The 26,527-nt window shown below is 48.3% G+C and overlaps 1 protein-coding gene and 1 long non-coding RNA gene across 3 annotated transcripts in view; one reads left to right on the top strand and one right to left on the bottom strand.

Annotated features, from left to right (window-relative positions):
• ARID1A (AT-rich interaction domain 1A) overlaps positions 1 to 20,412 on the top strand; it is a 70,388-nt gene extending 49,976 nt beyond the window's left edge. The window contains exons 5-20 of one of the 2 annotated variants that reach the window (XM_053898764.1): positions 2,928 to 3,168; positions 3,451 to 3,540; positions 4,102 to 4,269; positions 4,964 to 5,276; positions 6,567 to 6,712; positions 6,810 to 6,919; positions 8,135 to 8,344; positions 10,877 to 11,084; positions 12,252 to 12,384; positions 12,561 to 12,733; positions 13,099 to 13,249; positions 13,331 to 13,465; positions 13,550 to 13,646; positions 14,121 to 15,012; positions 15,359 to 15,489; positions 17,314 to 20,412. In XM_053898764.1, the coding sequence (XP_053754739.1) occupies positions 2,928 to 3,168; positions 3,451 to 3,540; positions 4,102 to 4,269; positions 4,964 to 5,276; positions 6,567 to 6,712; positions 6,810 to 6,919; positions 8,135 to 8,344; positions 10,877 to 11,084; positions 12,252 to 12,384; positions 12,561 to 12,733; positions 13,099 to 13,249; positions 13,331 to 13,465; positions 13,550 to 13,646; positions 14,121 to 15,012; positions 15,359 to 15,489; positions 17,314 to 19,044 (4,929 nt within the window). In that variant the 3' untranslated portion in view covers positions 19,045 to 20,412. Of the gene's footprint in view, positions 1 to 2,927; positions 3,169 to 3,450; positions 3,541 to 4,101; positions 4,270 to 4,963; positions 5,277 to 6,566; positions 6,713 to 6,809; positions 6,920 to 8,134; positions 8,345 to 10,876; positions 11,085 to 12,251; positions 12,385 to 12,557; positions 12,734 to 13,098; positions 13,250 to 13,330; positions 13,466 to 13,549; positions 13,647 to 14,120; positions 15,013 to 15,358; positions 15,490 to 17,313 lie in introns of both variants that reach the window. The other variant, XM_019432386.2, reaches the window with a different exon arrangement.
• LOC109256757 (uncharacterized) lies at positions 19,700 to 25,348 on the bottom strand. The gene is made up of 2 exons (XR_002075763.2): positions 25,056 to 25,348; positions 19,700 to 20,650 (listed from the first exon to the last, which is right to left on the bottom strand). It is a non-coding gene; the product is annotated as an uncharacterized LOC109256757 (long non-coding RNA).
• Between the last annotated feature and the right edge of the window lie 1,179 nt (positions 25,349 to 26,527).

Below are 26,527 nucleotides of genomic sequence, written 5' to 3'. Positions count from 1 at the left end.
TCTGAAGGAAGCCACCACACTGCCACTGCAGATACCTCCAGGGTCCTGAGAGCCCTGTCGCAGGGGCTGCTGATGTTTTCTTCCAACTCCTGGGACCTCTCAGCAGGACTAGAACATTCACTTGTGGATCTGTGGAGAGCCTGGTTTTTTAAAAACAGAAGTTGTGGCTGAAGCATCAGCCTGTGGATGTGAGCATCCGTAGGCCCTGCCCGACCTATATAACAGTGGTTGGTGGGTTGTTTTTGGGGTTTTTTTCTTCCTCCCCGCCCCCCCCCCCCCCCCCGAGTTCCTCGGAAGATTTCAAGGATATACACCTAGTTGAGCAGGGTTCCTCAGCTGAGGGCAGCAGAAAGAGAGCAAAAGGGGACTTTGGCTTTTACTGTTGGAACTGTTTTTATCATGAGAATATTTATGCTTTACTTACTCAGTTAAAAAGAAAAATGTTCAAAACACTTAATTTTTTTTAAGATTTTTTAAAAAGTTTATTTATTATTGAGAGAGAACGAGAGAGAGCACAAGCTGGGGAGGGGCAGAGAGAGGGGGGAGACCCCGAATCCGAAGCAGGCTTCAGGTTCTGGGCTTGTCAGCGCAGAGCCCGACGCGGGGCTCAAACTCCCCAACCGTGAGATCATGATCTGATTAGAAGTCAGACACGTAAGGGGCGCCTGGGTGGCTCAGTCGGTTAAGCGTCCGACTTCGGCTCAGGTCATGATCTCGCGGTCTGTGGGTTTGAGCCCCGCATCGGGCTCTGTGCTGACAGCTCAGAGCCTGGAGCCTGTTTCAGATTCTGTGTCTCCCTCTTTCTCTGACCCTCCCCTGTTCATGCTCTCTCTCTGTCTCAAAAATAAATAAATGTTAAAAAAAAAAGAAAAAAAAAAGTCAGACACTTAACTGACTGAGCCACCCAGGCACCCCAAAACAGTTAATTTTTCAAAGCCATTTGAAAAGAGCCAAGTTCTTATGGATGGACCTTTGATTCCTATTCTGTTTCAGAATACACTGATTTCTTTTTTCTGCAAGCAAGTAATTCTTATTACCAGAAGCTGGCAGATTGATAAGGAATGGATACTGAGGGAAGGAATGCTGAGGGAACCTACTGGCCCCTGTAAAAGAGAGCATTGAGCTGTGGTTTCTGATACAGACCAGAGCCTAGCAGGTGGCTTTCAAGGCCTACACAGTTGGCTCCTCTTGTCTTCTTGCTGCCTCTTTTGAGTTTATTCTCTTTGGCTTAGAAGCCAGCTGTCCCTGGTATAGCTTAACCCTCAACATGGGGGTGGAATCCTCCTTTCTTGGAATGAACCCAGGGCTTTTTATAGCTACAGGTACTTTATTCCTTTGGAAGGGAAGACACTCTGGTGTTACCTAGAGGAGGGCCTTCTTGAGTTCTCGTCCATGATGGGACTAATTCTAATTGTATATTTAAAGCATGCTATGGTGTTCTAGGTCTGCTGCTTAGAGGAAAGCTAGAATTTTCTGACTTTCTGAGCTAACACTGGAGAGCTAGACACATCCACAAATGCATACCTACATGCCTGCCTTGCATTGAGGGCAAGCTTTGTTCACACAGTACTCAGCAGAAATGTTCCCAGCTTAGTGAAGTAACCCATGGTTTGCAGAAGGTCCAACCAACCCGGATACTTGGGAGAGAGCCTAAGAGGTACCTTCTGTCCTTCAATGTTATCATCAGACTCCAGAGTCAGAGTCGTCTCGACATAATCTTTCCAGGATGAGCTTGTTGTGGGAGTAGCAATAGACTTAGATCAGGCCATTTTGGATCTCCTTTCTCTTCAGATGTGTCTCTTTAAGAGAACTTCTTTCTTAACCATTTGAGTATTAAGAGCTTTCCCAGACCTGAGCCCATACCCAAAGCTCTCATCCTTTCTTCAGGATACAGTTAGTTCCCAGCTTGAAGTTAATGTGTGGTGTTGAACCAGTGGTATTGCTAGAGAATGAAGCTGGGGCCGGCGGTGCATTTGCTGTGGCGAATATTTTTCATATTGAGCTCTTGGTTGCCAATCTTGGAGTTTACTGACCTAGAGTGAACTCTTTACTGATTAATTCAAGGCAAGCAAGGCCCCCCAATAAACATCAAGTTCTCATTAAACAACAACAAAAAAGCTAGGACAAAAACTGAATTTGTTCAGTTGGTAAACATTTGTACATTTGTTCATCCCTGTTGTGGGCCACTTGTTAGGAATATAGTCCCAGACCTTCTTGGCAGAAAGGGAATTGTCTTTCCTATACAATACATCTTTTTCCCACCTCCTACACTTTAAGCTTATTGTATGGTAACTTGGAACAAGTGTGTCCTTGATAAATGTACTTTATAATAACCTGATGGAGAGGGGAACTGTAGCCAACTCCTGGTGCCATCCTGGCAGTGTTTTATAAAGTTTCCCCATTGGAAAAGAACTAAAGGCTCACTGAAAGAGCAGCTTTCCTATGACTATAGATGTTGGGGACAGGAAAGAAGACGAAAGTACTAGATGATCTGTTTCTGGTAGATAGACCATGGGTCAGCAAACTCCAGCTTATGGGCTAGCAAACTCCAGCTTATGGGCTAGTTACTTTTTTTTATAGATATAAATAAAGTTTTATTAGAACACAGCTAGCGAAGAGTAAAAAAAAAAAAAAAAAAAACGCAGTCACACCCATTTGTTTATGTATTATCTGATTATGCTTTTGCGTTACAATGGCAGAGTTGAGTAGTTGTGACAAATGCTAATGGCCCACAGAGTCTAAAATATTTTCTATCTGGCTCTGAATAGACTTTGCCATCTGTAAGCTTTAGTATCAGGACTATATAACGTGTGCAGTGTATTTGCTTTTGGTTGGTTAAGGAAGATGTTAGCCGTATAGTACGACTGTTGAAAGAAGAGTCTTTCTGCCTAATATTGCTAATATATGTCCTTGTGTGTATGTTTCAGGATCTGTCTGGTTCAATAGACGATCTCCCCATGGGGACAGAAGGAGCTCTGAGCCCTGGAGTGAGCACATCAGGGATTTCCAGCAGCCAAGGAGAGCAGAGTAATCCAGCTCAGTCTCCTTTCTCTCCTCATACTTCCCCTCACCTGCCTGGCATCCGAGGCCCCTCCCCGTCCCCTGTTGGCTCTCCCGCCAGTGTTGCCCAGTCTCGCTCAGGACCACTCTCGCCTGCTGCAGTGCCAGGTACCCTCAAATGCTGGACTTTGGGGAGAGGGAAAGGGGACTAGTCCCCAATGATATCAGGGAGCCCCAGCCTTCCACTGCCACAGAGAGCATGTCTGCAAAGTTTCCCTTCAGCATTTGAAGAAGAGAGATGGGAGCCCCTTGGTTGGGTCCCTCTGTGTATGTGGTATTGGGAGGTGGTATTGGTATTGGCCTTCCCAGGAGCCATTTCTCTCTGAAATGACCTTTGAGCTAGAATTTCCAGGCTTAGCCACTATTGGCTTCTTTCTTTGTTTGGAGCAGGCAACCAGATGCCACCTCGGCCACCCAGTGGCCAGTCGGACAGCATCATGCATCCTTCCATGAATCAATCGAGCATTGCTCAAGATCGAGGTGAGACCCTGGGCTTTCAGGGAGGTGCAGAGGTCTAAGGGAGCCATTTGATTATCCTGTGCAATAGCTTTGGGAGAGCTGTATGACCAGGAAGCTTAGGACAATCCCAGCAGCAAATTGTGAAGTTACAGTGGGTTTAACCATGTTGGTGGCTCCAGAATTATGTTCCACTGTGCATGCACCACTCCTCCCACCCCGCCAGTCTTTGTTTCTCAGTGTTTGTGTTCTGATGGATTCCTCCCTACATCGCACCTAATTTGGTCAGCAAATACTGAAGACTCAGCATCAAATCTTTACCCTTCAAATCATGTACCGTTTTGTTGTCATTGCTGTTTGTCTTTTCAACCCCCATTTAATAGAAACAGTTGGCATGCCCTGGTTAATGGCCATGTCACTTCGGAGGGTCCCTAAAAGGGCACCTAGTTATATAGCAAATAACATAAGAGACTTCATGCAAGTATTCGCTAAAGAAAATGTAGATGGTGAAGTCCTGTGATAAGGGAGCGCATTTATTCTCATTGTATTGAGGTAATAACTTATATGGATACTACCCACAAATAGGTTACATGCAGAGGAACCCCCAGATGCCCCAGTACAGTTCCCCCCAGCCCGGCTCGGCCTTATCTCCGCGTCAGCCTTCGGGTGGACAGATGCACACAGGCATGGGCTCCTACCAGCAGAACTCCATGGGGAGCTATGGTCCCCAGGGGAGTCAGTACGGCCCACAGGGTGAGTATATTGCCCAGTTAGGAGTACATAGAGATGGAAGGGAGGAGAAAACAGTTCCTTGTCTGATATGCTGCTATCTGGGTTGCAAGAGTAGGATTGCCCTTTGCTTTAAATCCACCAAAGCCAGGCCCTAAAATAGTCTATGTTTACATAGCCAGGTCCTAAAATAGTGGAAAGTCTCTGAGCCTTTTTTTTCATCTGTAAAATGGGAAGACGGTGTTTAACCCAAGACTGGGCACAGACACTTAATGGTAATTAAAATAAATTAGTCCTTATAGAATATATCTTTGCTCAAAATGAGCCCTGGACAGATGTAAAACTGAATGTCTTACACAGAGCATGGGAGAGAATGCAGGTTGTGCACGTAGAAAGGAAAGAGTTCCGGGAGTTGAAGGGCTTGGATAGCAACAAAGCTAGCCTTGCCAGCCAGCCACCCTTGCTTTGTGCTGTGTACTGTCTTTAAGATGAGAGGACAGCTGAGGCCTGCCTTTGTATGTTCCTGGCCTCCCCCCACCTTTTTTTTTTTTTTTTTTTAATGGGGTGAAGGCTGCCATGAAGTTGGTCTTACCAGACCAAATATTGAGTGATTCCCATCATTTATTGTCTTTGGAGTTTTAGAGCTGAGCAAGATTTGGGAGTTGCTAGTGAGTCACTAACCAAATCTCTGTGTCTTCTCTTCTTCTTTCCCTCCCAGGAGGCTACCCCAGGCAGCCAAACTATAATGCCTTGCCCAATGCTAACTACCCCAGTGCAGGCATGGCTGGAAGCATGAACCCTATGGGTGCTGGAGGTCAGATGCATGGGCAGCCTGGCATCCCACCTTATGGCACACTCCCTCCAGGGAGAATGAGTCATGCCTCCATGGGCAACCGGCCTTATGGCCCTAACATGGCCAATATGCCACCTCAGGTTGGGTCAGGGATGTGTCCCCCACCAGGGGGCATGAACCGGAAAACTCAAGAAACTGCTGTCGCCATGCATGTTGCTGCCAACTCTATCCAAAACAGGTAAGGTCTGGGAAGTGAAGAGAGTGTCAGCACAAGGAAATAAATTGTAAAGTGATTGAGGTTCTTGAGACACTTCTGGTTCTAAACCATGTCATCTTGGTAAATATGTATTTTATTGAGAGCTCTTTTGAAAACTGAGTTTCCTTACAGTGAAATACACAACAAAAGTGCTGGTTCTGTGTGTGTGTGTTAAGTTTATTTATTTTGACAGAAAGAGAACCAAGAGAACCAGTGGGGAGGGGCAGAGAGAGCCAGGGTGGGGGGGTGGACACAGGATCCAAAGTGCTGATTCTTAAGCGTCTTCAGTTGGTATCAAGTTTCACATGACCTGATACTGTATGTAAACATAGATTATTTTGATGAGTAAAATAAGTCTTCAGAGTTTCTTTATTTCTTGTGTCAATCTAGTTTTTTGGTTTCCAAAAGGATTTTTAATATACACATGACTTGGATCTGTAGTGTGAGAAATAGAGGATGGCAGGGTTGTGGTTTGCCATTTTTCTACTGTTCTGTATGGTTCTTTGTGTTTGAGTCTGGTACTAAAGTGCAGAGAGCTCATGTGATTTGGTTTAATGACTTGAAGATTCATCCATTCTTCCTTGGCCACTCAATTTGGTGGCTGTTGACTTCAGTGAATATGATTCTACTAGTTTTTGAAGGCTCTGTCCATGCACTCCATTGTTGGTGGCTACAGTTCTTAAAGTGACTCTTATCTTAAGGAAATCTTGATGAACTAAGGTAGAATAGGGTGATTAATGGTAAAGAGGTGAGTTTGATAGTACTTTGAAGAATGATGGAACCATAGGGTTTGCAGTAGGTCCATCCAGGTGCAATGCTGTGAGGGGTCCAGTTTGGTTGGGATTTGACATAACAAAGAATGGTAAAGTTGAGCATTTAATTTAGGCCTTTTGCCATACAGAAGGTCCTTGTATGGAAACACATTTTGACACTGGAGGTGCCTTAGAGGGAGGCAGTACTTAAAGAGAGACACTGTAGGACTTCCTTCTTCAAGTACTGTATCGTTTAAAATTGAGCTTTACTGTGTCCTGTTTGGAGCCTGAACCCTCTTAGAACTTCTTGTGGGAGGTAGAAGATGGGAATATCTAGGTCAGGTGGTACATGGTTTTGGTTTGGGAAACCCATAAACTTTTTCCTTGTATAAGCCTCAGTAGATAATCTTGGTTCACAAACTCTATTCAGCTCAGGTCCAAGTGTGACGCTCAGTGTCTTCTCTCTCTCTCTCTCTCTCTCTCTCTCTCTCTCTCACACACTTTCCATCTTCTTCCTCAGGCCACCAGGCTACCCCAATATGAATCAGGGAGGCATGATGGGAACAGGACCTCCCTATGGGCAAGGGATTAATAGTATGGCTGGCATGATCAACCCTCAGGGACCCCCGTATCCCATGGGTGGAACCATGGCCAACAATTCAGCAGGTAAGTACAAGTCCTTGCTCACTCCAGGAATTTCGTCTAGAATGATCTTCCTGTCACACGCTTGTTGGACTTGAGATTTTTTTTCCCTCTTTTATAGGGATGGCAGCCAGCCCAGAGATGATGGGCCTTGGGGACGTCAAGTTAACTCCAGCCACCAAAATGAACAACAAGGCAGATGGGACACCCAAGACAGAATCCAAATCCAAGGTAATGATTTATATCTTGACTCCTCTCAGCTCTCTGTCCCATGCTTTCCAGTGATAGGAAGGAAAAAGAAAAGAGGGTGACTAGATTCTCTAGTCTTTTATGACATGGATTAGATCATCTCAGAAAAGGCTGCTCTTACCTCTTCTAATCATGAAGGTTCCCAGGCTAATAGCTCATGGAATTAGATTTCAGTTAGCCTAAGGGGTCCTGATGTAAATAACACGGTGTTCTCACAGCTGTCTGTTATAGAGGAAGTGCCAGGCCAGCAGCGTAGAATTGTCTGTAATGCCCTCTGTGAAACTGTGCACCCTGTGCTCATGCATTGATAGGTGGTGTGTGCCATAGGCAACTAGTTCCTCTTCTCTTCCTGGACCTTACTCAGAGCAGTAGGAATGGTTGGTGCCCTGGGTTCTCTAAAGAAGGAGATGAGGCAGGTGGGGTTTGGGCCCTTGCTTGGCCTCCCTGTAGGATGGTCCTGAGTGTGCTGTCTATTGGGTTATGTGGCAATCTGGGGACCTGCTCAGTGTTTGAGTCATTTGAAACATTTCTGCCCTTTGTCATACCCCATTTTCCCCATCTTATAAAGTAGGGGAAAGTAAAAATCTACAGCTGCCACCTCCTGTGGACCTTCACCTCTGGCTCTCAGACCCTTTTAGCCATCTTCCTGTCTTGGACAGGATAATTAACATCCAGAGCCTTTTTAGGCACGTAGGAGACCCTTCCTTTCTTGAGAGGAGGAAGTTTCTTTTTGTTTTAGTCCATCCCATTGTCTCAAGATCATGTTTTGAGTTTCTTGAATTCTCAGAAACCGTGTATAAAAGCATGCCTAGGCTCCTGGGTGATAGCAGGGGAGTAGTAGTGACATTGATGTGAGGTGGATAAGGGTTTGACACTTAGCTCTGCTGCTTAAAAACTGTGAGATTTTAGGAATGGCCTCCATGTGCCTGCTTCCTTATCTTTGAAGAGGAGAATAATTTATAATACCTAATATGAAAAGGCATTTAGCATAGCGCCCAATGCATTATATATAGTCAGTGTTAGCTTCCTTCCTTTACAGGAAGAATTTCTAGCTCTCATTTGGTCTTTTGACCTTGCAAATGCAAGGTACCCCAGAATAAGAAGCTTTACCACTACCCTAATCAAGGGACTTCTGAGACCCTTAGCATAGGCTTTGAATCTGACCGATTCCTATGAATCTTGACCTGCCCCTTCCAGAAATCCAGTTCTTCTACTACAACCAATGAGAAGATCACCAAGTTGTATGAGCTGGGTGGTGAGCCTGAGAGGAAGATGTGGGTGGACCGTTATCTGGCCTTCACGGAGGAGAAGGCCATGGGCATGACAAATCTGCCTGCTGTGGGTAGGAAACCTCTGGACCTCTATCGCCTCTATGTGTCTGTGAAGGAGATTGGTGGATTGACTCAGGTGAGTGCCTAGCACTTGGCTTCCCCTGTGGTTTCAACAAGCCTCTCTCTAGGTGCTCAGTGGCTTCACCTGGTGCAAAGCATCCCACAGGGACGTCACCGTCTCCTGCTCTCTGAGGCACATACTGATAGACTGGAAGCATGGGGCTTCCATAGGCAGGAGGCTGAGACCTCCCTGGCTAGTATGAAGTATTAGCATTGAGTTTACCATATGTCTAGGGTCTCACTGGGGTGCAAAGATAGGCAAAATGTGGACATTCTGATTCCATGGGAGGCAGTCTGGCATTGCAAGCAAGACCATGGTTTGGAGAGATGGGCCTGGTTTTGAATTCTTCCTTAGCCACTTAACAATATATGTCACCTTAATCGAGGTGTACGGCCACTCTGAGTCCTAACTTTTCTTATTTGTAAAGTAGGGATAGTGTGTATCCTGCTAGATTGTCTAAAGCTGGAAATAATATGCAAAGCTTACAGCAAGATTTCTGCCACGTAAATTGGTTTGTGAGATGGTACCCAGGTAGCCATAGTAGTGGCTGACCCTTTCATTCCTGGAAACTTCCTGGTGAAGATGGGATTTCAGGAGCTATTTAGTAGAAATAGTTTCTGAAGGACAAAGTAGGTTGGGAAATTGTTTAGTTACTCTGTATGGGATATTTAAGTGAATGGATTCATTTCTGCTGAAAAACTCTGAACTGAACTCCATCCTGAGCCCTGCCTCTGCTCTGAAACCTTAGAGTTTTGCTTTACACTCAGCCCATGAGGCACACAGTTGAGGCAGTGCTGTGCCTTGCAAACTTTCCTCCTATGTGTATTACGTAGTCATTAGATCAGGAGCCTGCTGTTGGATCTGAGTTTGTGGCTTAGCTCAGGGGGAGGCGTGGCAGGGAGAGATGTATTCCAAACCTTCTAAATCAGAAGAGGAAAACAGCTGTCACCAGCAGAAAAGAAAGTGATTGGAATGAAGCCAGCCAACAGTCAGTTATGAATTCCTTCTCCCTTCAGGCTTTATTCCCCTCCCCCACAAAGGAAAACAAAACAAAACAAGACACGTGCACACTGCCACATAACTGGCGTGGGAAGCAACGCCACAGCAGGCCTCTGAGGTGACCCTGGGCTCATTCCCGCCGTTATCCCTGGCGTTGAGTTTTCCTAGCCAGGCTTCTCCTGCCTGTGGGGATGGGGGCGGGGGGTGGGGGGGGGTCGTTGGCTTAGGTTTGGCACGCTTTTGATTGAATGGGCTTCTGGATTCATTAAATGATGTAGGATGAGGTACAGAGGGAATCCTGAAGCCTGTGCCTGTCTTGCAGTTTGTGAGAGAATGCCAGCCTTTTAGGCGCTATGATGTAATTGAACGCTAAAGACGGGGTTCAGAGGAGAAATAGCACTGTTAAAAGCTAGTCTGTAATGCTTCCAAGAAGGCAGAAAATGAGTCCTGAGCTTCTGTGAAGGATTTGTAGGGTGTTAGGCAGAGGAGGGGGCCATTCCAGTTGACTGGCCTAAGTGGCATGGAAATAGGAGAGAGTCTGGAATATACACGACCGACACCATCTCCAACCTTCAGAATTCATCTCGGACATTACCTGTTCTAGGGACGTGTTCTGGTCACCTCCCCGCCATCTAGGTTGTCCCTGTCTTTGCTTCCTTATCACTCTTCTCTCTGGTATCACGGGTACCAGATCAGTAGATATGACAACATATTGAACTTCCGTTATGGGTTAGGACTGGAAAGCTGGTGTTCCCAGCCTTTGAGGTAGATGAATAAGTGTAAGAATACATGAAGAAGGAGGCCTGCCTGGCTAGAGCAGAAAGACTGTCTAATTGTAGGGATTGGGGCATGGTCTTGGTCAGCGTGTCCTGAAGCTTAGGAAAGGAGGCAGAAGGGTAGGTTAGCTGCTGGGAAGGCACAGAGAAGTTATAGGGCCTGAAGCATCTCCTGAACAATCAGGATAGTGCCTAGTAGGGAAGGGCTTGTAGTTAGTTACATGTCACTGAGAAGGAGGGCAGCAGTGGCACAAGAATGTAAAATTTGCAAAGAGCCCCACACCAAGAAAAAAAAAAAAGAAAAGAAAAACCCGGAAACCTCCAGTTTGACAAAAGTAAGTCAGGCAGAGTGGTGGCTGACAGTACCACATCTCCGTTTTGGAAAAGTGATTTTTTATTGTTGCCTTGAAAGGGGTTTGGATCTGATGGTGATTTGCACAACAGTTTTCAGTAATATACTTGTGTAAAGCATCATACCTTCTAAATTCTGTTCTCTCCCACTAACAGTGATGTGAAATTTGCCCTCATGTGAATAAGCACTGTCTGCTAGTTGCAGTGATCTGTGGATAGAGCCTGCTGAGGGTGGAGGGACGCTAGCCATGGATTTAACATTTGTCACGGACTTACGCACCAAGCGGGGTTAACTTTGGTGGTTGACTGAGAACCGTGATTCCCTAAGAGATGAGAACCTGGAAGCCTGATGGGGTCTGGGGCTTGTGGGCAGGAAGATCAGGTGGAAGACGTACCCCGACTCTTCTGGTTGGTTGTACAGGTCAACAAGAACAAAAAATGGCGGGAACTTGCGACCAACCTCAATGTGGGCACCTCAAGCAGCGCTGCCAGCTCCCTGAAAAAGCAGTACATCCAGTGTCTCTATGCCTTTGAGTGCAAGATTGAACGGGGGGAAGACCCTCCCCCAGACATCTTCGCAGCTGCTGATTCCAAGAAGTCGCAGCCCAAGATCCAGCCTCCCTCTCCTGGTAAGGATCTGGGTGAGCCGCCCCACCAAACCATTCAGGGTCCAGGCTCATTATCCGGCAGTGCCTGGCACCGGGGACGTGTACTCCGCCCTGTCCTACCACAGGGCTTTAACTCGTTGGCAGACTAAAGAGCGGACGGTGGCGACTCCCTTGAGACGTAGTCTGTAGCAGCCCTTAAGTTTTAATTTTCATTGTGCACCTGGCATCTTGCCAAATGTTTGTAAACTAGTGAGTGGGAGGGACACCAGAGGAGTGGGGAAATCTGACAAATAGCAGTGAGGCAGGGCCATCTGGGAGCTTTGGCCCACTGATGTCAGCGCCTTAGAATGCCGCTCAGACGAGAGCCCTGAATTCCCCAGGGAGCTCAGATGCTAATGAATGGGAAGGAGCGGGTAGGGAGGGATATGAATGGAACTCTCTGATGGGAGTGCCTCTGCCCACCCTCCTTTCTGAGAGGAGGCTGGGTCCTGGGCAAGCATGGGAAGGAGAGGGAAGAGGGCCAGGGCTCCTAGAAGGTGGGTGTAAACACATGTGCCCTGGTATTGACCTCTGAGGGTGTAATGAGTGCCTGAGATGACTCATCAGCTGGGGAGGCCTAAGCAGTGGGATGTCTGCTGTTGGGAATGGTAACTAATGGAAACATTAATTACTGGTGGTTCTGCTCGCATCAGCTTAGAGGAGGAACATTGGAACCTAAGTGGTGACACTGTGCTAGATTCTTGTGAGTAGGAGCTCCTAGGTTCCTAAAGCACGCTGCAGGTTTAGGGCAAGATGGAGCCTTCCTACCTAGGATTCTAGGGGCTCTGCCTGGGAACTTGGGCTCCAGCATTACAGGGTTTAGTAAGTTAACCAGAGTCCTTGGGGAAGGAAAGCAAAATAGTCAGGGAAGCTGGCAGAGAGTCCAGGAAATCACCAGCGTGGTGATGGCATTGCCACACTACTCCTGTTCTCCAAATGTGAAATCGTAGCAAGGAGCAATAGACCCCTCAAATTCCCTCCTCTATTACCTGGCCTTATAGATCGATCTCCTGCTGAGAAGGGCGATTCAGGCTTTAAAGAACCCCAGCTTTAGCTTTATAGCAATCCCTTCCAAAAAGATCCTGGGGCATTTGTGTATTTCTGTGAGAGTTAAACACTTGCTGGCTCACCCCACATCTCTGTCCACAGCGGGATCTGGGTCTATGCAGGGGCCACAGACACCTCAGTCAACCAGCAGTTCCATGGCAGAAGGAGGAGACCTGAAGCCACCAACTCCAGCATCCACACCACACAGTCAGATCCCCCCCTTGCCAGGGATGAGGTAAGGCCAGGAGCAGGGGCAGGGGGTTTGAAAGACCTGAGCAGAAGTGCATGAGCTTCTGTGCAGCCCAGGAGTGGTCCCTGCTCTGCCTGCCCAGCCAGTGACTCGCATGTGCCCTGCTTACTGGAGGAATTGCTTTATTTGGGGTTTAATTGGCTTTCCTCACTCTGGAGCAGGAGCAATTCGGTTGGGATCCAGGATGCCTTTCCTGATGGAAGTGACCCCACATTCCAGAAGCGGAATTCCATGACTCCAAACCCTGGGTACCAGCCCAGTATGAATACCTCTGACATGATGGGGCGCATGTCCTACGAGCCAAATAAGGATCCTTATGGCAGCATGAGGAAAGGTGACCAATTACTGTTGGCCTCGTGCCCTTGAGGACAGGGCCAGGGAAATGGGGGGGATGTCTTGAGAGTGGCTCAGGGTTCTTGTCGAGCCATTTTCTGAGATATGGCATTTCCAGACCTAACCACCACTCTTCGTCCCTACCTCCTTTCTTGTCTCCCTCTCCCTGGCCTTACCTTGTCATACCTTAACAAGTATGTGCTCTTTGCTGGTTGGAGCCTCTTTAGATCTCTTATGAACTTGCTGGGGAAACCGTAGGAACAAACCCAAGCTCCAAACAGGGCCTGGTCTTTGGGGCAGGCAAGGTGTGGGTTGCTAGGCCTGCTGGCTTACCCGTTTGCTCACTGCCTTCCTTTCTGTACTCAGCTCCAGGGAGTGATCCCTTCATGTCCTCAGGGCAGGGCCCCAATGGCGGAATGGGAGACCCCTACAGCCGAGCTGCCGGCCCTGGGCTGGGAAATGTGGCGATGGGACCTCGACAGCACTATCCCTATGGAGGTCCTTATGACAGAGTGAGGTAAGCATGGCCCCCGCTCCTGTCCCACCCCAGCACCCCACAGCTCTAGTGGACTCAATCCACTTCTTCAATTGTGTTTAGGACGGAGCCTGGAATAGGACCCGAGGGAAACATGGGCACTGGAGCCCCACAGCCGAATCTCATGCCTTCCAACCCAGACTCGGGGATGTATTCTCCTAGCCGCTACCCCCCGCAGCAGCAGCAGCAGCAACAACGGTGAGTGAACCCTGGTCCTAGTGTCGTTGTGGCTCAGGCTTTGCCATTTCCCACCCTGATCCTCTGATTCTCTCCCTCCCGCAGACATGATTCCTATGGCAATCAGTTCTCCACTCAAGGCACCCCTTCCGGCAGCCCCTTCCCCAGCCAGCAGACCACAATGTATCAGCAGCAGCAGCAGGTGAGGAGGGTAACAGGGTGAACTGACACACAGGTTCCCCTCGAGAGGCAGTTAGAAAACGAAGTTGAAAAGTTTAGGCTTGCTTTTGATACTTTGGTGTTCTCCCACCTACATGACCAATTCTGCTGAAGAGCCAAGCCCTCAACCTCGTCCTGTTTAGATTCTAGTCCAGTCTCTCTAGTTCTCCACAAGGGCCAGATACAGGCCTTATTTTGATTTTTAGACTTACGTACATTTTTCTACACAGAGCAAGGGAGAACCAGAGGGGAATAGGGAATGGTTCTTGATTTCAGAAACAACTTCAAAAGATCATTTGTAAAGGTGAATCCTTTGTTCGCTTGGAGACCATGTCCTCTTCTAGAGGAGTGGAAGTAAGCCTGGCGAGTGTCTGGTGTAGCCATCTTGGCAGCTGCGTTTGGATCTTGGGTCCCTGAGTGCAGAATTTAACCTCCCCTCTGCTTGTCCCTGTCTTAGAATTACAAGCGGCCGATGGATGGCACGTACGGCCCTCCTGCCAAGCGGCACGAAGGGGAGATGTACAGCGTGCCGTACAGCACGGGGCAGGGGCAGCCCCAACAGCAGCAGTTGCCCCCAGCCCAGCCCCAGCCTGCCAGCCAGCAGCAAGCTGCCCAGCCTTCCCCTCAGCAAGATGTGTACAACCAGTATGGCAACACTTACCCCGCCACTGCCGCTGCTGCTACTGAGCGCCGACCAGCAGGCGGCCCCCAGAACCAGTTTCCATTCCAGTTTGGCCGAGACCGTGTCTCTGCACCCCCCGGCTCCAATGCCCAGCAGAACATGCCACCGCAAATGATGGGCGGCCCCATACAGGCATCGGCTGAGGTTACTCAGCAAGGCACCATGTGGCAAGGGCGTAATGACATGACCTACAATTACGCCAACAGGCAGAGCACTGGCTCTGCCCCCCAGGGCCCCGCCTATCATGGTGTGAACCGAACAGATGAAATGCTGCACACGGATCAGAGGGCCAACCATGAAGGCCCGTGGCCTTCCCATGGCACACGTCAGCCCCCATATGGTCCCTCTGCCCCCGTGCCCCCCATGACAAGGCCCCCTCCATCCAACTACCAGCCCCCGCCAAGCATGCAGAATCACATTCCTCAGGTATCCAGCCCCGCTCCCCTGCCCCGGCCAATGGAGAACCGCACCTCCCCTAGCAAGTCTCCATTCCTGCACTCTGGGATGAAGATGCAAAAGGCAGGTCCCCCAGTGCCTGCCTCGCACATAGCACCTGCCCCTGTGCAGCCACCCATGATTCGGCGGGACATCACCTTCCCACCTGGCTCTGTGGAAGCAACACAGCCTGTGTTGAAGCAGAGGAGGCGGCTCACAATGAAAGACATTGGTAAGGAGACCTCCCCGATCAGGTTGCTTTATCTCTTCCTAAAGTCTTGTCCATTTTTTTGTCTCCATCCCAACATTCTGGATGAGATAAAATCTGGTCCAGTGTTGTCTGAAATAGAGCCAAAGAACTTTGGATAAGGAAAACAGCTGGTATGAGGCTTTACTAAAAGCAAGCGCCATGCAGTGATGTCCTAAGGGAGCCTAGAAGCAGATGTGTGTCCTCTCCTAGATAGGAACTGCCTCCCGCCATGTGTTATCTTCAGAGTAGCCTGACTGATGGGCCAGCCCTGGGGGAGCATCCGGCCAACCTGGGCTTGGTAGATGGACGACATGGAGGTTTATTTCAGGAACCCCGGAGGCATGGCGGGTAATGATGTCCCTCAAGTCTGGGCTGCTGGCAGAGAGCACATGGGCATTAGACACCATTAACATCCTGCTGTATGACGACAACAGCATCATGACCTTCAACCTCAGTCAGGTGAGTACAGGTGCCTGGGAAAGATTGGAAGAATGGGAGGGCCTGAGACCTTCTTGAAGTAGATAGTGCTACGTGACACAGGGAATTAAGCCTTCCCCGGCCAACATGGTCTCCCCTCTCTCACTCACTCTCTGGTATCTTCCATGCCAGTGCTTTGATTCCATGCCAGTACTTTGCCACTGGCCATGGGCCCAGAACACTGGGAACAATAATAATTTGTGTAAGGTATCAGGATTGACTTCAAAGGGAATTGGGGAGAAACTTTTTGGAATCGGTAAGAAATGCAGATTCTGTTGGTGTGAGTGAGGACACCACCTTTTCAGACTACAAGAAAAACCTGTGGTCTTTATTAGTGAGCATGACAGTTTCTTTTTTTCCCCTTCTTACTTCATCCACCATGAGTACGGGAGGTCTTTATCAATCCCATTTTCCTAAGGTATAGAAAGGGAAGTGGAAAGAAGTAGGCTTGGCGGGGGGCGAGGGGTGATGGTGGTATTTTAATTACGTTCTTGCAGAGAGATGGTTCTCCGGATCCTCTCTCCACAGGATGTGTGCACCTTGAGTTTTCCCACTAGCTGGGAAGAGTTTCTGCTGCACCATCCCAGTCTTTTTGATCATCCTTAGTACTTACCAACCCATCTATCAAGGAGCTGACTAGGGAGCATTGTTATTAATAGTTAACCATTTGTTGTGCCATCACCTTGTGCCAGATCCTTCATATTTTCTTTCATGTCAGCCTCACAACAGTCTTCTGAGGCACATGTGGCCTCTTAGAGATGAGTAAGTCGGCTGAGCGTCTTATCTTTGCCCAAGTTCACACAGCTATCATCAGGGTCTTTCTGATTCCAAAGCCTGACTTGATGTCCATTTTATAAAATTGCCTCCCCATGAGAAAGAAAAGGAACAGATACTGATTTCCATATGCCAGGCATTTGATATATTCCATTTAGTCCTCAGAACCACCGTGTAAAGTTTAGGAATTTCCGTCATGTTCAGTGGAAAGATAGAAGAAGTACAGCTTAGAGAGTTTAAATCATATGGCTAGTTCCTAGAAAAGCCAGAATTCAAACCTAGGTCTTTCTAATTCTAAAGCCCTTATGTTTTCCATTTTGCTGTAGTCTTGCCAGAGATTTAATCTGACTGGCAATTAGGGTTTTCTTCTAGAGATAACTAGCCTGTTTTGGATCCAAGCTGGAATTTGGGTCTATCTAGCACCAGCTTGCACCAGTGTTTGGAGGACCGAAGCCTCATCCCTTTCATTATGTTGCACGATTGATTCATGAAGGTCTAGCCTCCTGGAATGTTGGGAAGCTTGGAGAAGAGAGCAGGTGAACATCTGTCCGCACTGCATCTCTTCTTCTCTCAGCTCGTGTTAGAGGGGTCATCCCACCGTGCCTAGCCTCGGGCTACACTTGGCAGTGTGACGTAGGGTATCGTAAGAGGGACGGTAGCATTGACCAGTGGGTAGGAAACTGGGCCTGAGGAAGAAAAGCAGGGATTGGTAGGGAAAGAGGAGGCTGTGAGATGGCGAGGTGCAGGGCTGTCGCTCAGCATGTCTGTCCTGCTGGAAGCGGGCTTATGTGGAGGTAGGCTGAGCAGAAGGGAGAACTGTGTGCTGGGCATGGGAGAGACCCAACGACTTGCTCTGCGGAGAGCCTTTGGGAAAGGAGCAACTCTCATCTCTCCCAGGGATACAGATGTCTGACCTCCAAGGAAAGCGGGGAGATCTGCTAGAAGACCTTGGGGGAGCCTCTCAAGTCAAGGATTCTCTCGTTTAGCCCACTTCTCTCCCTTAATTTATCTCCTGTTTTTTTCCTCTTTTAGCTCCCAGGGTTGCTAGAGCTCCTTGTGGAATATTTCCGGCGTTGCCTCATCGAGATCTTTGGCATTTTAAAGGAGTATGAGGTGGGTGACCCAGGACAGAGAACACTACTGGACCCTGGGAGATTCAGCAAGGCGTCTAGTCCAGCCCCTATGGAGGGGGAGGAGGAGGAAGACCTTCTAGGTCCTAAACTAGAGGAGGAAGAAGAGGAGGAAGTAGTGGAAAATGATGAGGAGATGGCCTTTTCGAGCAAGGACAAGGCGGCCTCGGAGAGTAGTGAGGAGAAACTGGTTAGCAAGTTTGACAAGCTCCCGGTAAAGATCGTGCAGAAGAATGACCCGTTTGTGGTGGACTGCTCAGATAAGCTTGGGCGTGTGCAGGAGTTTGACAGTGGCCTGCTGCACTGGCGGATTGGTGGGGGGGACACCACTGAGCATATCCAGACCCACTTTGAGAGCAAGACGGAGCTGCTGCCTACCCGGCCTCACGTGCCCTGCCCACCAGTCACCCGGAAACACGTCACGGCGGCAGAGGGGACACCAGGGACAACAGAACAGGAGGGCCCCCCACCCGATGGCCCTCCAGAGAAACGGATCACAGCCACAATGGATGACATGTTGTCCACCCGGTCTAGCACGTTGAGCGAGGAGGGAGCTAAGAGTGCAGAGGCCACCAAGGAGAGCAGCAAGTTTCCGTTTGGCATCAGCCCGGCACAGAGCCACCGGAACATCAAGATCCTAGAGGACGAGCCCCACAGTAAAGATGAGACCCCACTGTGTACCCTTCTGGACTGGCAGGATTCCCTCGCCAAGCGCTGCGTCTGTGTCTCCAACACCATCCGAAGCCTGTCATTCGTGCCAGGCAACGACTTTGAGATGTCCAAACACCCGGGGCTGCTGCTGATCCTGGGCAAGCTGATCCTTCTGCACCACAAGCACCCAGAGCGGAAGCAGGCACCACTGACTTACGAGAAGGAGGAGGAGCAGGACCAAGGGGTGAGCTGCAACAAAGTGGAGTGGTGGTGGGACTGCTTGGAGATGCTCCGGGAAAACACCTTGGTCACACTCGCCAACATCTCGGGGCAGTTGGACCTCTCCCCATACCCTGAGAGCATTTGCCTGCCTGTCCTGGACGGACTCCTACACTGGGCAGTCTGCCCTTCCGCCGAAGCCCAGGACCCCTTCTCCACCCTGGGCCCCAACGCCGTCCTCTCCCCGCAGAGACTGGTCTTGGAAACCCTCAGCAAACTCAGCATCCAGGACAACAATGTGGACCTGATCCTGGCCACTCCCCCCTTCAGCCGCCTGGAGAAGTTGTATAGCACCATGGTGCGCTTCCTCAGTGACCGAAAGAACCCGGTGTGCCGGGAGATGGCCGTGGTACTGCTGGCCAACCTGGCGCAGGGCGACAGCCTGGCGGCCCGTGCCATCGCAGTGCAGAAGGGCAGCATCGGCAACCTCCTGGGCTTCCTGGAGGACAGCCTTGCCGCCACACAGTTCCAGCAGAGCCAGGCCAGCCTGCTCCACATGCAGAACCCGCCCTTCGAGCCAACTAGCGTGGACATGATGCGGCGGGCTGCCCGCGCGCTGCTGGCCCTGGCCAAGGTGGACGAGAACCACTCGGAGTTCACGCTGTACGAGTCGCGGCTGTTGGACATCTCGGTCTCACCGTTGATGAACTCGTTGGTTTCACAAGTCATTTGTGATGTACTGTTTTTGATTGGCCAGTCATGACAGCCGTGGGACACCTCCCTCCCTGTGTGTGTGTGCGTGTGTGGAGAACTTAGAAACTGACTGTTGCCCTTTATTTATGCAAAACCACCTCAGAATCCAGTTTACCCTGTGCTGTCCGGCTTCTCCCTTGGGTCAAAAGTCTCTCCTAGTTCTCTTTCCTCCTCCTCTCCCCCCCACCCCACCCCCCCCACACCTGTCTGTTCCTTGTCCTCACCTCACTCCCCTCAGGACCCCACCCTGTTTGAAAAGACAAAGCTCTGCCTACATAGAAGACTTTTTTATTTTAACCAAAGTTACTGTCGTTTACAGTGAGTTTGGGGAAAAAAAATAAAATAAAATAAAAATGGCTTTCCCGGCCCTTGCATCGACGGGATGCCACATTTCATAACTGTTTTTAATGGTAAAAAAAAAAAAAAGGAAAAAAATACAAAAAAAAAAAAAACCCTCTGAAGGACAAAAAAGGTGACTGCTGAACTGTGTGTGGTTTATTGTTGTACATTCACAATCTTGCGGGAGCCGAGAAGTTCGCAGTTGTGGACAGACTCTGTTCACTGGAGAGGCCTGTGCAGTAGAGTGTAGACCCTTTCATGTACTGTACTGTACACCCGATACTGTAAACATACTGTAATAATAATGTCTCACATGGAAACAAGAGAAAACGCTGGGTCAGCAGCAAGCTGTAGTTTTTAAAAATGTTTTTAGTTAAACGTTGAGGAGAAAAAAAAAAAAAAAAAGGCTTTTCCCCCAAAGTATCATGTGTGAACCTACAACACCCTGACCTCTTTCTCTCCTCCTTGATTGTATGAATAACCCTGAGATCACCTCTTAGAACTGGTTTTAACCTTAGCTGCAGCGGCTGCGCTGCCACGTGTGTATATACATGACGTTGTACATTGCACATACCCTTGGATACCCACAGTTTGGTCCCCCTCCCAGCTACCCCTTTATAGTATGACGAGTTAACAAGTTGGTGACCTGCACAAAGCGAGACACAGCTATTTAATCTCTTGCCAGACATCGCCCCCCTCGGCGCGATGCTGTACAGGTCTCTGTAAAAAGTCCTTGCTGTCTCAGCAGCCAATCAACTTATAGTTTATTTTTTTCCGGGTTTTTTGTTTTGTTTTGTTTTCTTTCTAATCGAGGTGTGAAAAAGTTCTAGGTTCAGTTGAAGTTCCTGATGAAGAAACACAATTGAGATTTTTTCAGTGATAAAATCTGCATATTTGTATTTCAAACAATGTAGCTAAAACTTGATGTAAATTCCTCCTTTTTTCCTTTTTTGGCTTAATGAATATCATTTATTCAGTATGAAATCTTTATACTATATGTTCCACGTGTTAAGAATAAATGTACATTAAATCTTGGTAAGACGTTTGTGAGGCTTTTTACTGTTTTCCGACTATTTAAAAGCTTGACCTTTCGGGGGGTGGGGCATGGGGAGTTGCCGGTCTCGGTTTTGGGTTTTTTTTTGTTTTTTTTTTTTTTGGAAATCTCCTGTGGTGCGCTCTCTCTCCCCGCTGAGTGGTGGCATCCTGGACGCTGTCACTGTTGCATCACATCCTGCTTTACCTTCCACAGTGCAAGAAAGCGTCTGAGATGATTACACCTGCAAGAGGAAGTTTTAGACATAAAAAACACGTTAGCCTCTGGAAATGAAACGGGTGTAATAGCCAAAGAAATTGATGATGCTCTAGGAAAGAAAAAAAAAAACTTTCGGGAATAGTTGGCGAAGGGAGGATATCTGCTTTTCTAGAAAATCTTTAACAGTAAGACAATCATTTATCTCGAGGCAGCCTCCAACTTTATTTCTCCAGACTGGCACTCTCCTCTGTTACCAGATTTGAGCATTCAGCTGCTTCTTGACATCTCTGCTTGGAAGTTTAATTTGAACACCCCACCAAGCTAAAATCCTCTGACTTCCCCCTAGAAGCCTGCTTCTCCCATAGTTTGCCCAGTAAACAGCAACTCCATTCCTTGGCAAAAAAAAAAAAAACCAAAAATCCCAACTACTATCATTTCTACATCCAGTATGTTAGCGCTCTCCAAAAAAGAACCCTCAGTCTAGCCATTATCACTGTAGTTCGAGACGCTATCCTATCTTTCTTGAATTCATGAACTACTCCCCAAACTGACCTTCTTGCTTCTGCTTTGCCTGGTTGAACCTATTCTTGACATAGTAATCAGAAACGCTCCCTTTAAAACCTAAGATCAAAAAAAAAAATCCTTCAGTGCGTCTCACTCCATTATCTGGCTTGCTATTACCTCCCTGGGCCCCTTTTCTCTTCCCCGTTGCTCGCTCCACCACATAGCAATGTTTCCACCTCAGGGCTTTTGCACTTTACTGTTCCCTCTGTCCAGAATACTCTTTGACCAGATAACTACACGGCTGAAGTCCTTCTCTCCTTCGGGTCTTTGCTCAAATACTGTATCAGCGAATCCTTCCCTGGCTACCTTATTTAAAATAGCAATCTCTGCTCCCCTGCCTTATTTCCCTCTCTGCTTTACCTTACTTGGTAGCACTTGTTACCATCTGGCCTATTGTTATGGTTGACCCTTGAACAGTGTGGAGGTTAGGGGCGCACCAACCCCCTGCCCAAGCAAAAAATACATGTGTAATTTTTTTTTTTTTAATTTTACACATGTTGCTTTTATTTTTTTTCCTTTTTAAGTAATCTTGACCCACGGCGTGGGGCTTGAACTCCTCACCCCAAGATCAAGAATTCCCATGCTCCACGAACTGAGCCAGCCGGCTAGGTGCCCCAGAAATAACACGTGTAACTTTTGATCCCCCCAAAACTTAATACTATCGGCCTACTTTTGACGGGAAAAGGCTTACTGATACACAAACAGTTGATTAACGCATACTTTGTATGTTACATGTATTATATACAGTGTTTCTACAATCAAGGTAGAGAGGGAAAATGTCGGGAAAATCGTAACAGAAAATACACTTAGAGTACTGCACCGGATCGAAAAATCTAAGTGGAGCTGTGCAGTTCAAGCCCAGTGTTCAAGGGTCAACTGTATATTGTACTCCCCTGTCGCCTTCCACTAGAATGTAAGCTCTCTGAGGGCAGGGAGGTTATTTTGTTCACTGCTCCATCCCTGTCCTACAACAGCCTGGCCACTTAAGTAGTTGTTGGATGAAATTGTAGATGTTGGCCAGATGCAGTTACTTTTATGAGGCTAAATGTTGCAATATAGAGCTTCTCTGTTCATCTCCTTCTTTGGGGAAACAACGGAGAGATCAGAAGCAGTAACAGAGAAAATGCTATTGTTGTGGACACTTAGAAAGTAAACTTGAAACCACAGTGTTCTAGTGAGTACCCACTTGGGTACCAGATGTAGTAGGTCAAATCACCCTACAAGGGAGGATTGAGGATTGTGCCTGTGAATCAGTATTCTGGTTCCCATTTTACAGTTGAAAGTGGCTGGTTTGAGCTCACACACCAAGCAAGGTCCTGCTGACGAAGGCCCTCCTTCCTGGGTCAGAGGACAACAAGGAGTAACGGAATCTAGCTGTGGAGCTCCGCAGGAAAGATCTTTGTAGTATTCAGCATGAGGTAAAAAGTGTCCCAAGAATATCAATCAAGTGTTCATCAGCCTGAGTGTGGTTGTTAATATTTGGGTCAGGGACAGGAATGAATAATCAGTGTTTTTCTCTATTAAGGGGGAGGTAGAGACAATGGCGAACCTCTGTCAACCAGGATGCCTTCCTAGGACTCTCCTGGAAAAAAACGACATGGGAAGCTTTTCATATCTATATTTTGGTGAGCGGTGTTGCTAATGGCTATATTTGCACCGGGCCTCTTCAACTTCATTTTCTAGTCTAGAAAGTGCATTTCTGGGCTGTGTGTGGAGCATTACCTAGGAGTTTGGTTTCCTGGGTTCCTTTCATCTACTCTCCTGCAATGCAGGGGGAGCCTAGCCTGGTCTCCAGTTTCTGACTGGAGTTACCACAGGCTGAGAGAACGGCTAGCCACTGAGCTGTGAGTAATTTGCTTTTGAGAAGTAAATAGAACCTCGCCAATAGAGAACCCAGGGGTGTGGCCAGTAGTTCTTTTCCCAGGCTCCTCCCTCCCCACCCCCCAAATGACCTTAACCTTCTTTCATAGCTGGAGAGCAGCCAAGTCTGGCCTAAACAATACTCTCAACCTCATTGGCTCTTTTGCCTTGCAGCCACTGCCACCCCCAAGTGGCTAAGGCCCTTCCCACTAGGCCTCTCAGTGGGGTCAAGGTTTTCTAACTACTGAAAGGCAAACACCGAAAGAAGGGTGAAAAATATTTAGTGTCATGACCTTTAAAGGGTCAGTGTCTGGTGGCTCCTGCAATTGAGAGGCAGGGTGGGGACTCTGTCCTACGGTGGATGGACATCTTCAAATGACACAGCAGAGGCCAAAAGGATGCTGCTTTTGGTAAATGTCCAAAACCTGGCTGGTGCCACCCCAGATCTCCGGATGGATGTAAATGTCACCGGGCACCCTTGGAAACTGCCAGTGGATACCCACAGGGGAAAGAAGTGGCATAAAGTTCTCGTAAGGCACAGATGCCTGCCTGTCATCACAGGCATTAGACCTGCCTGCTAACAGTTGCCGGTGACTGAATCAGAAGCCAGTGTGGTCACTTTTATCCCATGATGGCGTGGCCTCCAAGCCAAGATCAGGGTCACCTACTCCATCATTCCCACAGGACTGGGGCCATGGAAAGTTTAGTGTCTCGGGTGCCTGGGTCGCTCAGTCAGTTAAGCATCCGGTTCTTGACTTCGGCTCAGCTCTTGATCTCACGGTTCGTGAGTTCGAGCCCCCCCCATCCGGCTCTGTGCTGACAATGAGGAGCCTGCTTGGGATTCTCCTTCTCCCTTGCTCTCTGCCCCTCCCCCGCTCGTTCTCTTTCTCTCTCAAAATAAATAAACTAAAAAAAAAAAAAAAAAAAAAAAAGGCAAGTTTAGTGTCTGAAACTGAATTACTGAGAATAGATAACACTGCTCGGTCTGGGGCTTGGATATGGTGCAGGAGCAAGGCAAGGCAGCTACAGAAAGAAATGAGTCGTCAGGTTGCTCAGCATGGTGAGTGCTCCATGAGAACTACCAACCTTCCTTCTTCACACCTCCAGTGGGAACATCACTCTCTCCCCCTTTTTGTTCAGGGAATTACAACAGCCCATCTTTATCGAGCCCTTTGTGCCAAGCACTATAGGAACCATGAGGTAGATATTACCACCATCTCCTCCACGAGGACGAGGACTGTGTCTGTCTTGCTCTGTGTTACATTCTCATCCCCTGTCACACAGTAGGCGGTCCCATTTTGTTGACTAAATCAAAGAGGTAATATGGGAATTTACTAGAGGAAAGAGGAGGTAGGAGCCGTTAAGCCATGGTATGCCCGATGCAGGATTCTTGGCATAGCCTGTAAAGATTCGTAGTTGTGTGGAACAAAAGGAAGAGAGGGAAAGAGGTAAACCCGAAAAAGACTAAAATAGTGTGGAGGGACAGAAAACCAGCTTCAGAGGCCAGAGATCCGAATTCAAGTCCCACCTTCACCACCAGCTATGTAACTTCAGGCGAGTAACTCCTCTTTTCTGAGCCTTAGTTCCCATATCCATAAACAATTGGTGTCAGGTTAAGCTGATTCATAAACCAGATCTTTACTGAGTATAGACGATGCGCAAAACACTGTTCTAAGTGCTGGTAATACTTTGGTGAACGAGGCCTGTGCTGTCATAGAGCTTATATTTCATAAGAAGGAAACAGACAATGAAAGGAGGAAAGTTCCTAAGACAATCAGGTGATGATAGGTGCTATGAAAAAAACAGAACAGAGTGATGGGATAGTACAGGGTGCTGGCTGTGGCCAGGTAGTGGCAGAAAGCCCCTCTGACAAAGCCACCTTTCAGCTGAGACCTGAAGGTAGTGGGCTGGCTAGAGGGTGGTCTGGCAGTGAGGCATTTCAAGCAGGGGAAGCAGCAAGAGCAGAGCCAGGCAAGTCGAAGAAACAGAAATGCTGTAACCCTTACCTTCTAGGATTCTAGAAATAGTGACGCATTGCTTGTGTTGTTTAGGTCAGGGATTTGTATTATGAAATCATTTGTTGGTGGTATGGGACATTTGCTTCTTAATGGAAGTGGATGGGTGGTATAGAGTCTTTGTGGAGCCCTTGGATACGTCTCTGTCTCCCTGACTCTCCCACAGTGCTGGTTGCTCAGCTGGCTCCCTGTGTAGATGCAGACTCCATTTTAGCTGCAGACTCTAAACGCAGACTGGAGAGAGCTGCCTCCTCAACTACTTACCCACGGCCTTGGAGGCCCAGAACCCCCTCCCATCCCACCCAGTCTTCTTCCATTCTGACAAGCCAGGGCTTTGAGAGCACAAGGTTCAGCTTTCTTGTTTTCCTGTCAGAGCAGAAGCCAGAAAATGAAACAGGAAACAGAGCGGAAGAGGAGGGGGGTGGGCAGCAGAGAAAGGAAGGAAGGAGAAATTGCTGGAAAGTAGAGCTGAAGGTCTGGACAAAGTTCTACCTCTCACGGGTGACAGTTGAGCTGTTAGGAAACATTCTGACTTGTCACAAGAGACCCCTGTCCTTTTTACAAATAGATTTTTGAGAGAATTTGGTGTGGATAGAGGGAACCTTAGGAATGCTGGTCTTTCTCCCTTGTGAATTCACAAAGCAAGTACGGTACACTGCTCAGTTTTGTCTCTGCAAACTGAGTGCTGCTGGGAGCCTCATGGACTTCCAGAGATTCAAGCCACAACCTCAGGCCCCAGTCACGAGTGTGCACCACAGCTTGGCCGATTCACTCAGGGGCGTCTGAAGCTGAGGACAAGTGTCCCTGAAAAAACGGGGGGAGAGTCCTCTCCATCTGTTTTCCTTCTCCAACACAGGACTAAAATGTGATTTCTACCGGATCCACCTTACACACAACAGTACCCTAGGGCAGCTTAGGTCTCAGAGCCTGACATGAGGGAGAACCAAAAGCTACAGTCCCTGGCCCCCACAGAACTGATGGAGGCTAGTTTTCTCTGCCTGGAGAGATAGCAACCATCCCTTTGTTCCCACCCACGTTAATAGCTGTGGCAGAAGATAAAACCCCTCCCTCAGCCGGGGCTGTGGCCAGAGGCTAACCCAGACCCTCGCTCCGTTCTGGAGGGCCGATAACTGAAACCACAGAAGGCTTTGGAATCCTGAGAAACAAGAAATCCACCAACGGAGAAGGATTTATTATCTATTTCCTTTAAGGAGGGTGCAAAGTTGTTCTAACAGTTTCCGTTACAGGGGTGCCCACCGGCCGCTCCTCCCTAACAGACGGTTTTGTTGAGTTAGCTTCTTTTTCTTCTTCTTTTTGGCCTCACTTCCTACGAGAGCAACTGCCCGAATGAGGAAGAAGAGTCGGGGGGGGGGGGGGGGAGGGGCGGGGCGCATTCTCTTAAGTTTCCTTCATAATCCTCGTTAGCCACCTGAGGAGGTGGGGTTGAGGATCGAAGTAGGACA

Source organism: Panthera pardus, unplaced genomic scaffold (genome assembly GCF_024362965.1).
Source record: "Panthera pardus isolate Hobbes unplaced genomic scaffold, ASM2436296v1 HiC_scaffold_11, whole genome shotgun sequence".
Taxonomy (NCBI): Eukaryota; Metazoa; Chordata; class Mammalia; order Carnivora; family Felidae; genus Panthera; species Panthera pardus.
The sequence above is the reverse complement of the archived record's forward strand: the minus strand, read 5'-3'. Positions and strand labels throughout refer to the sequence as shown.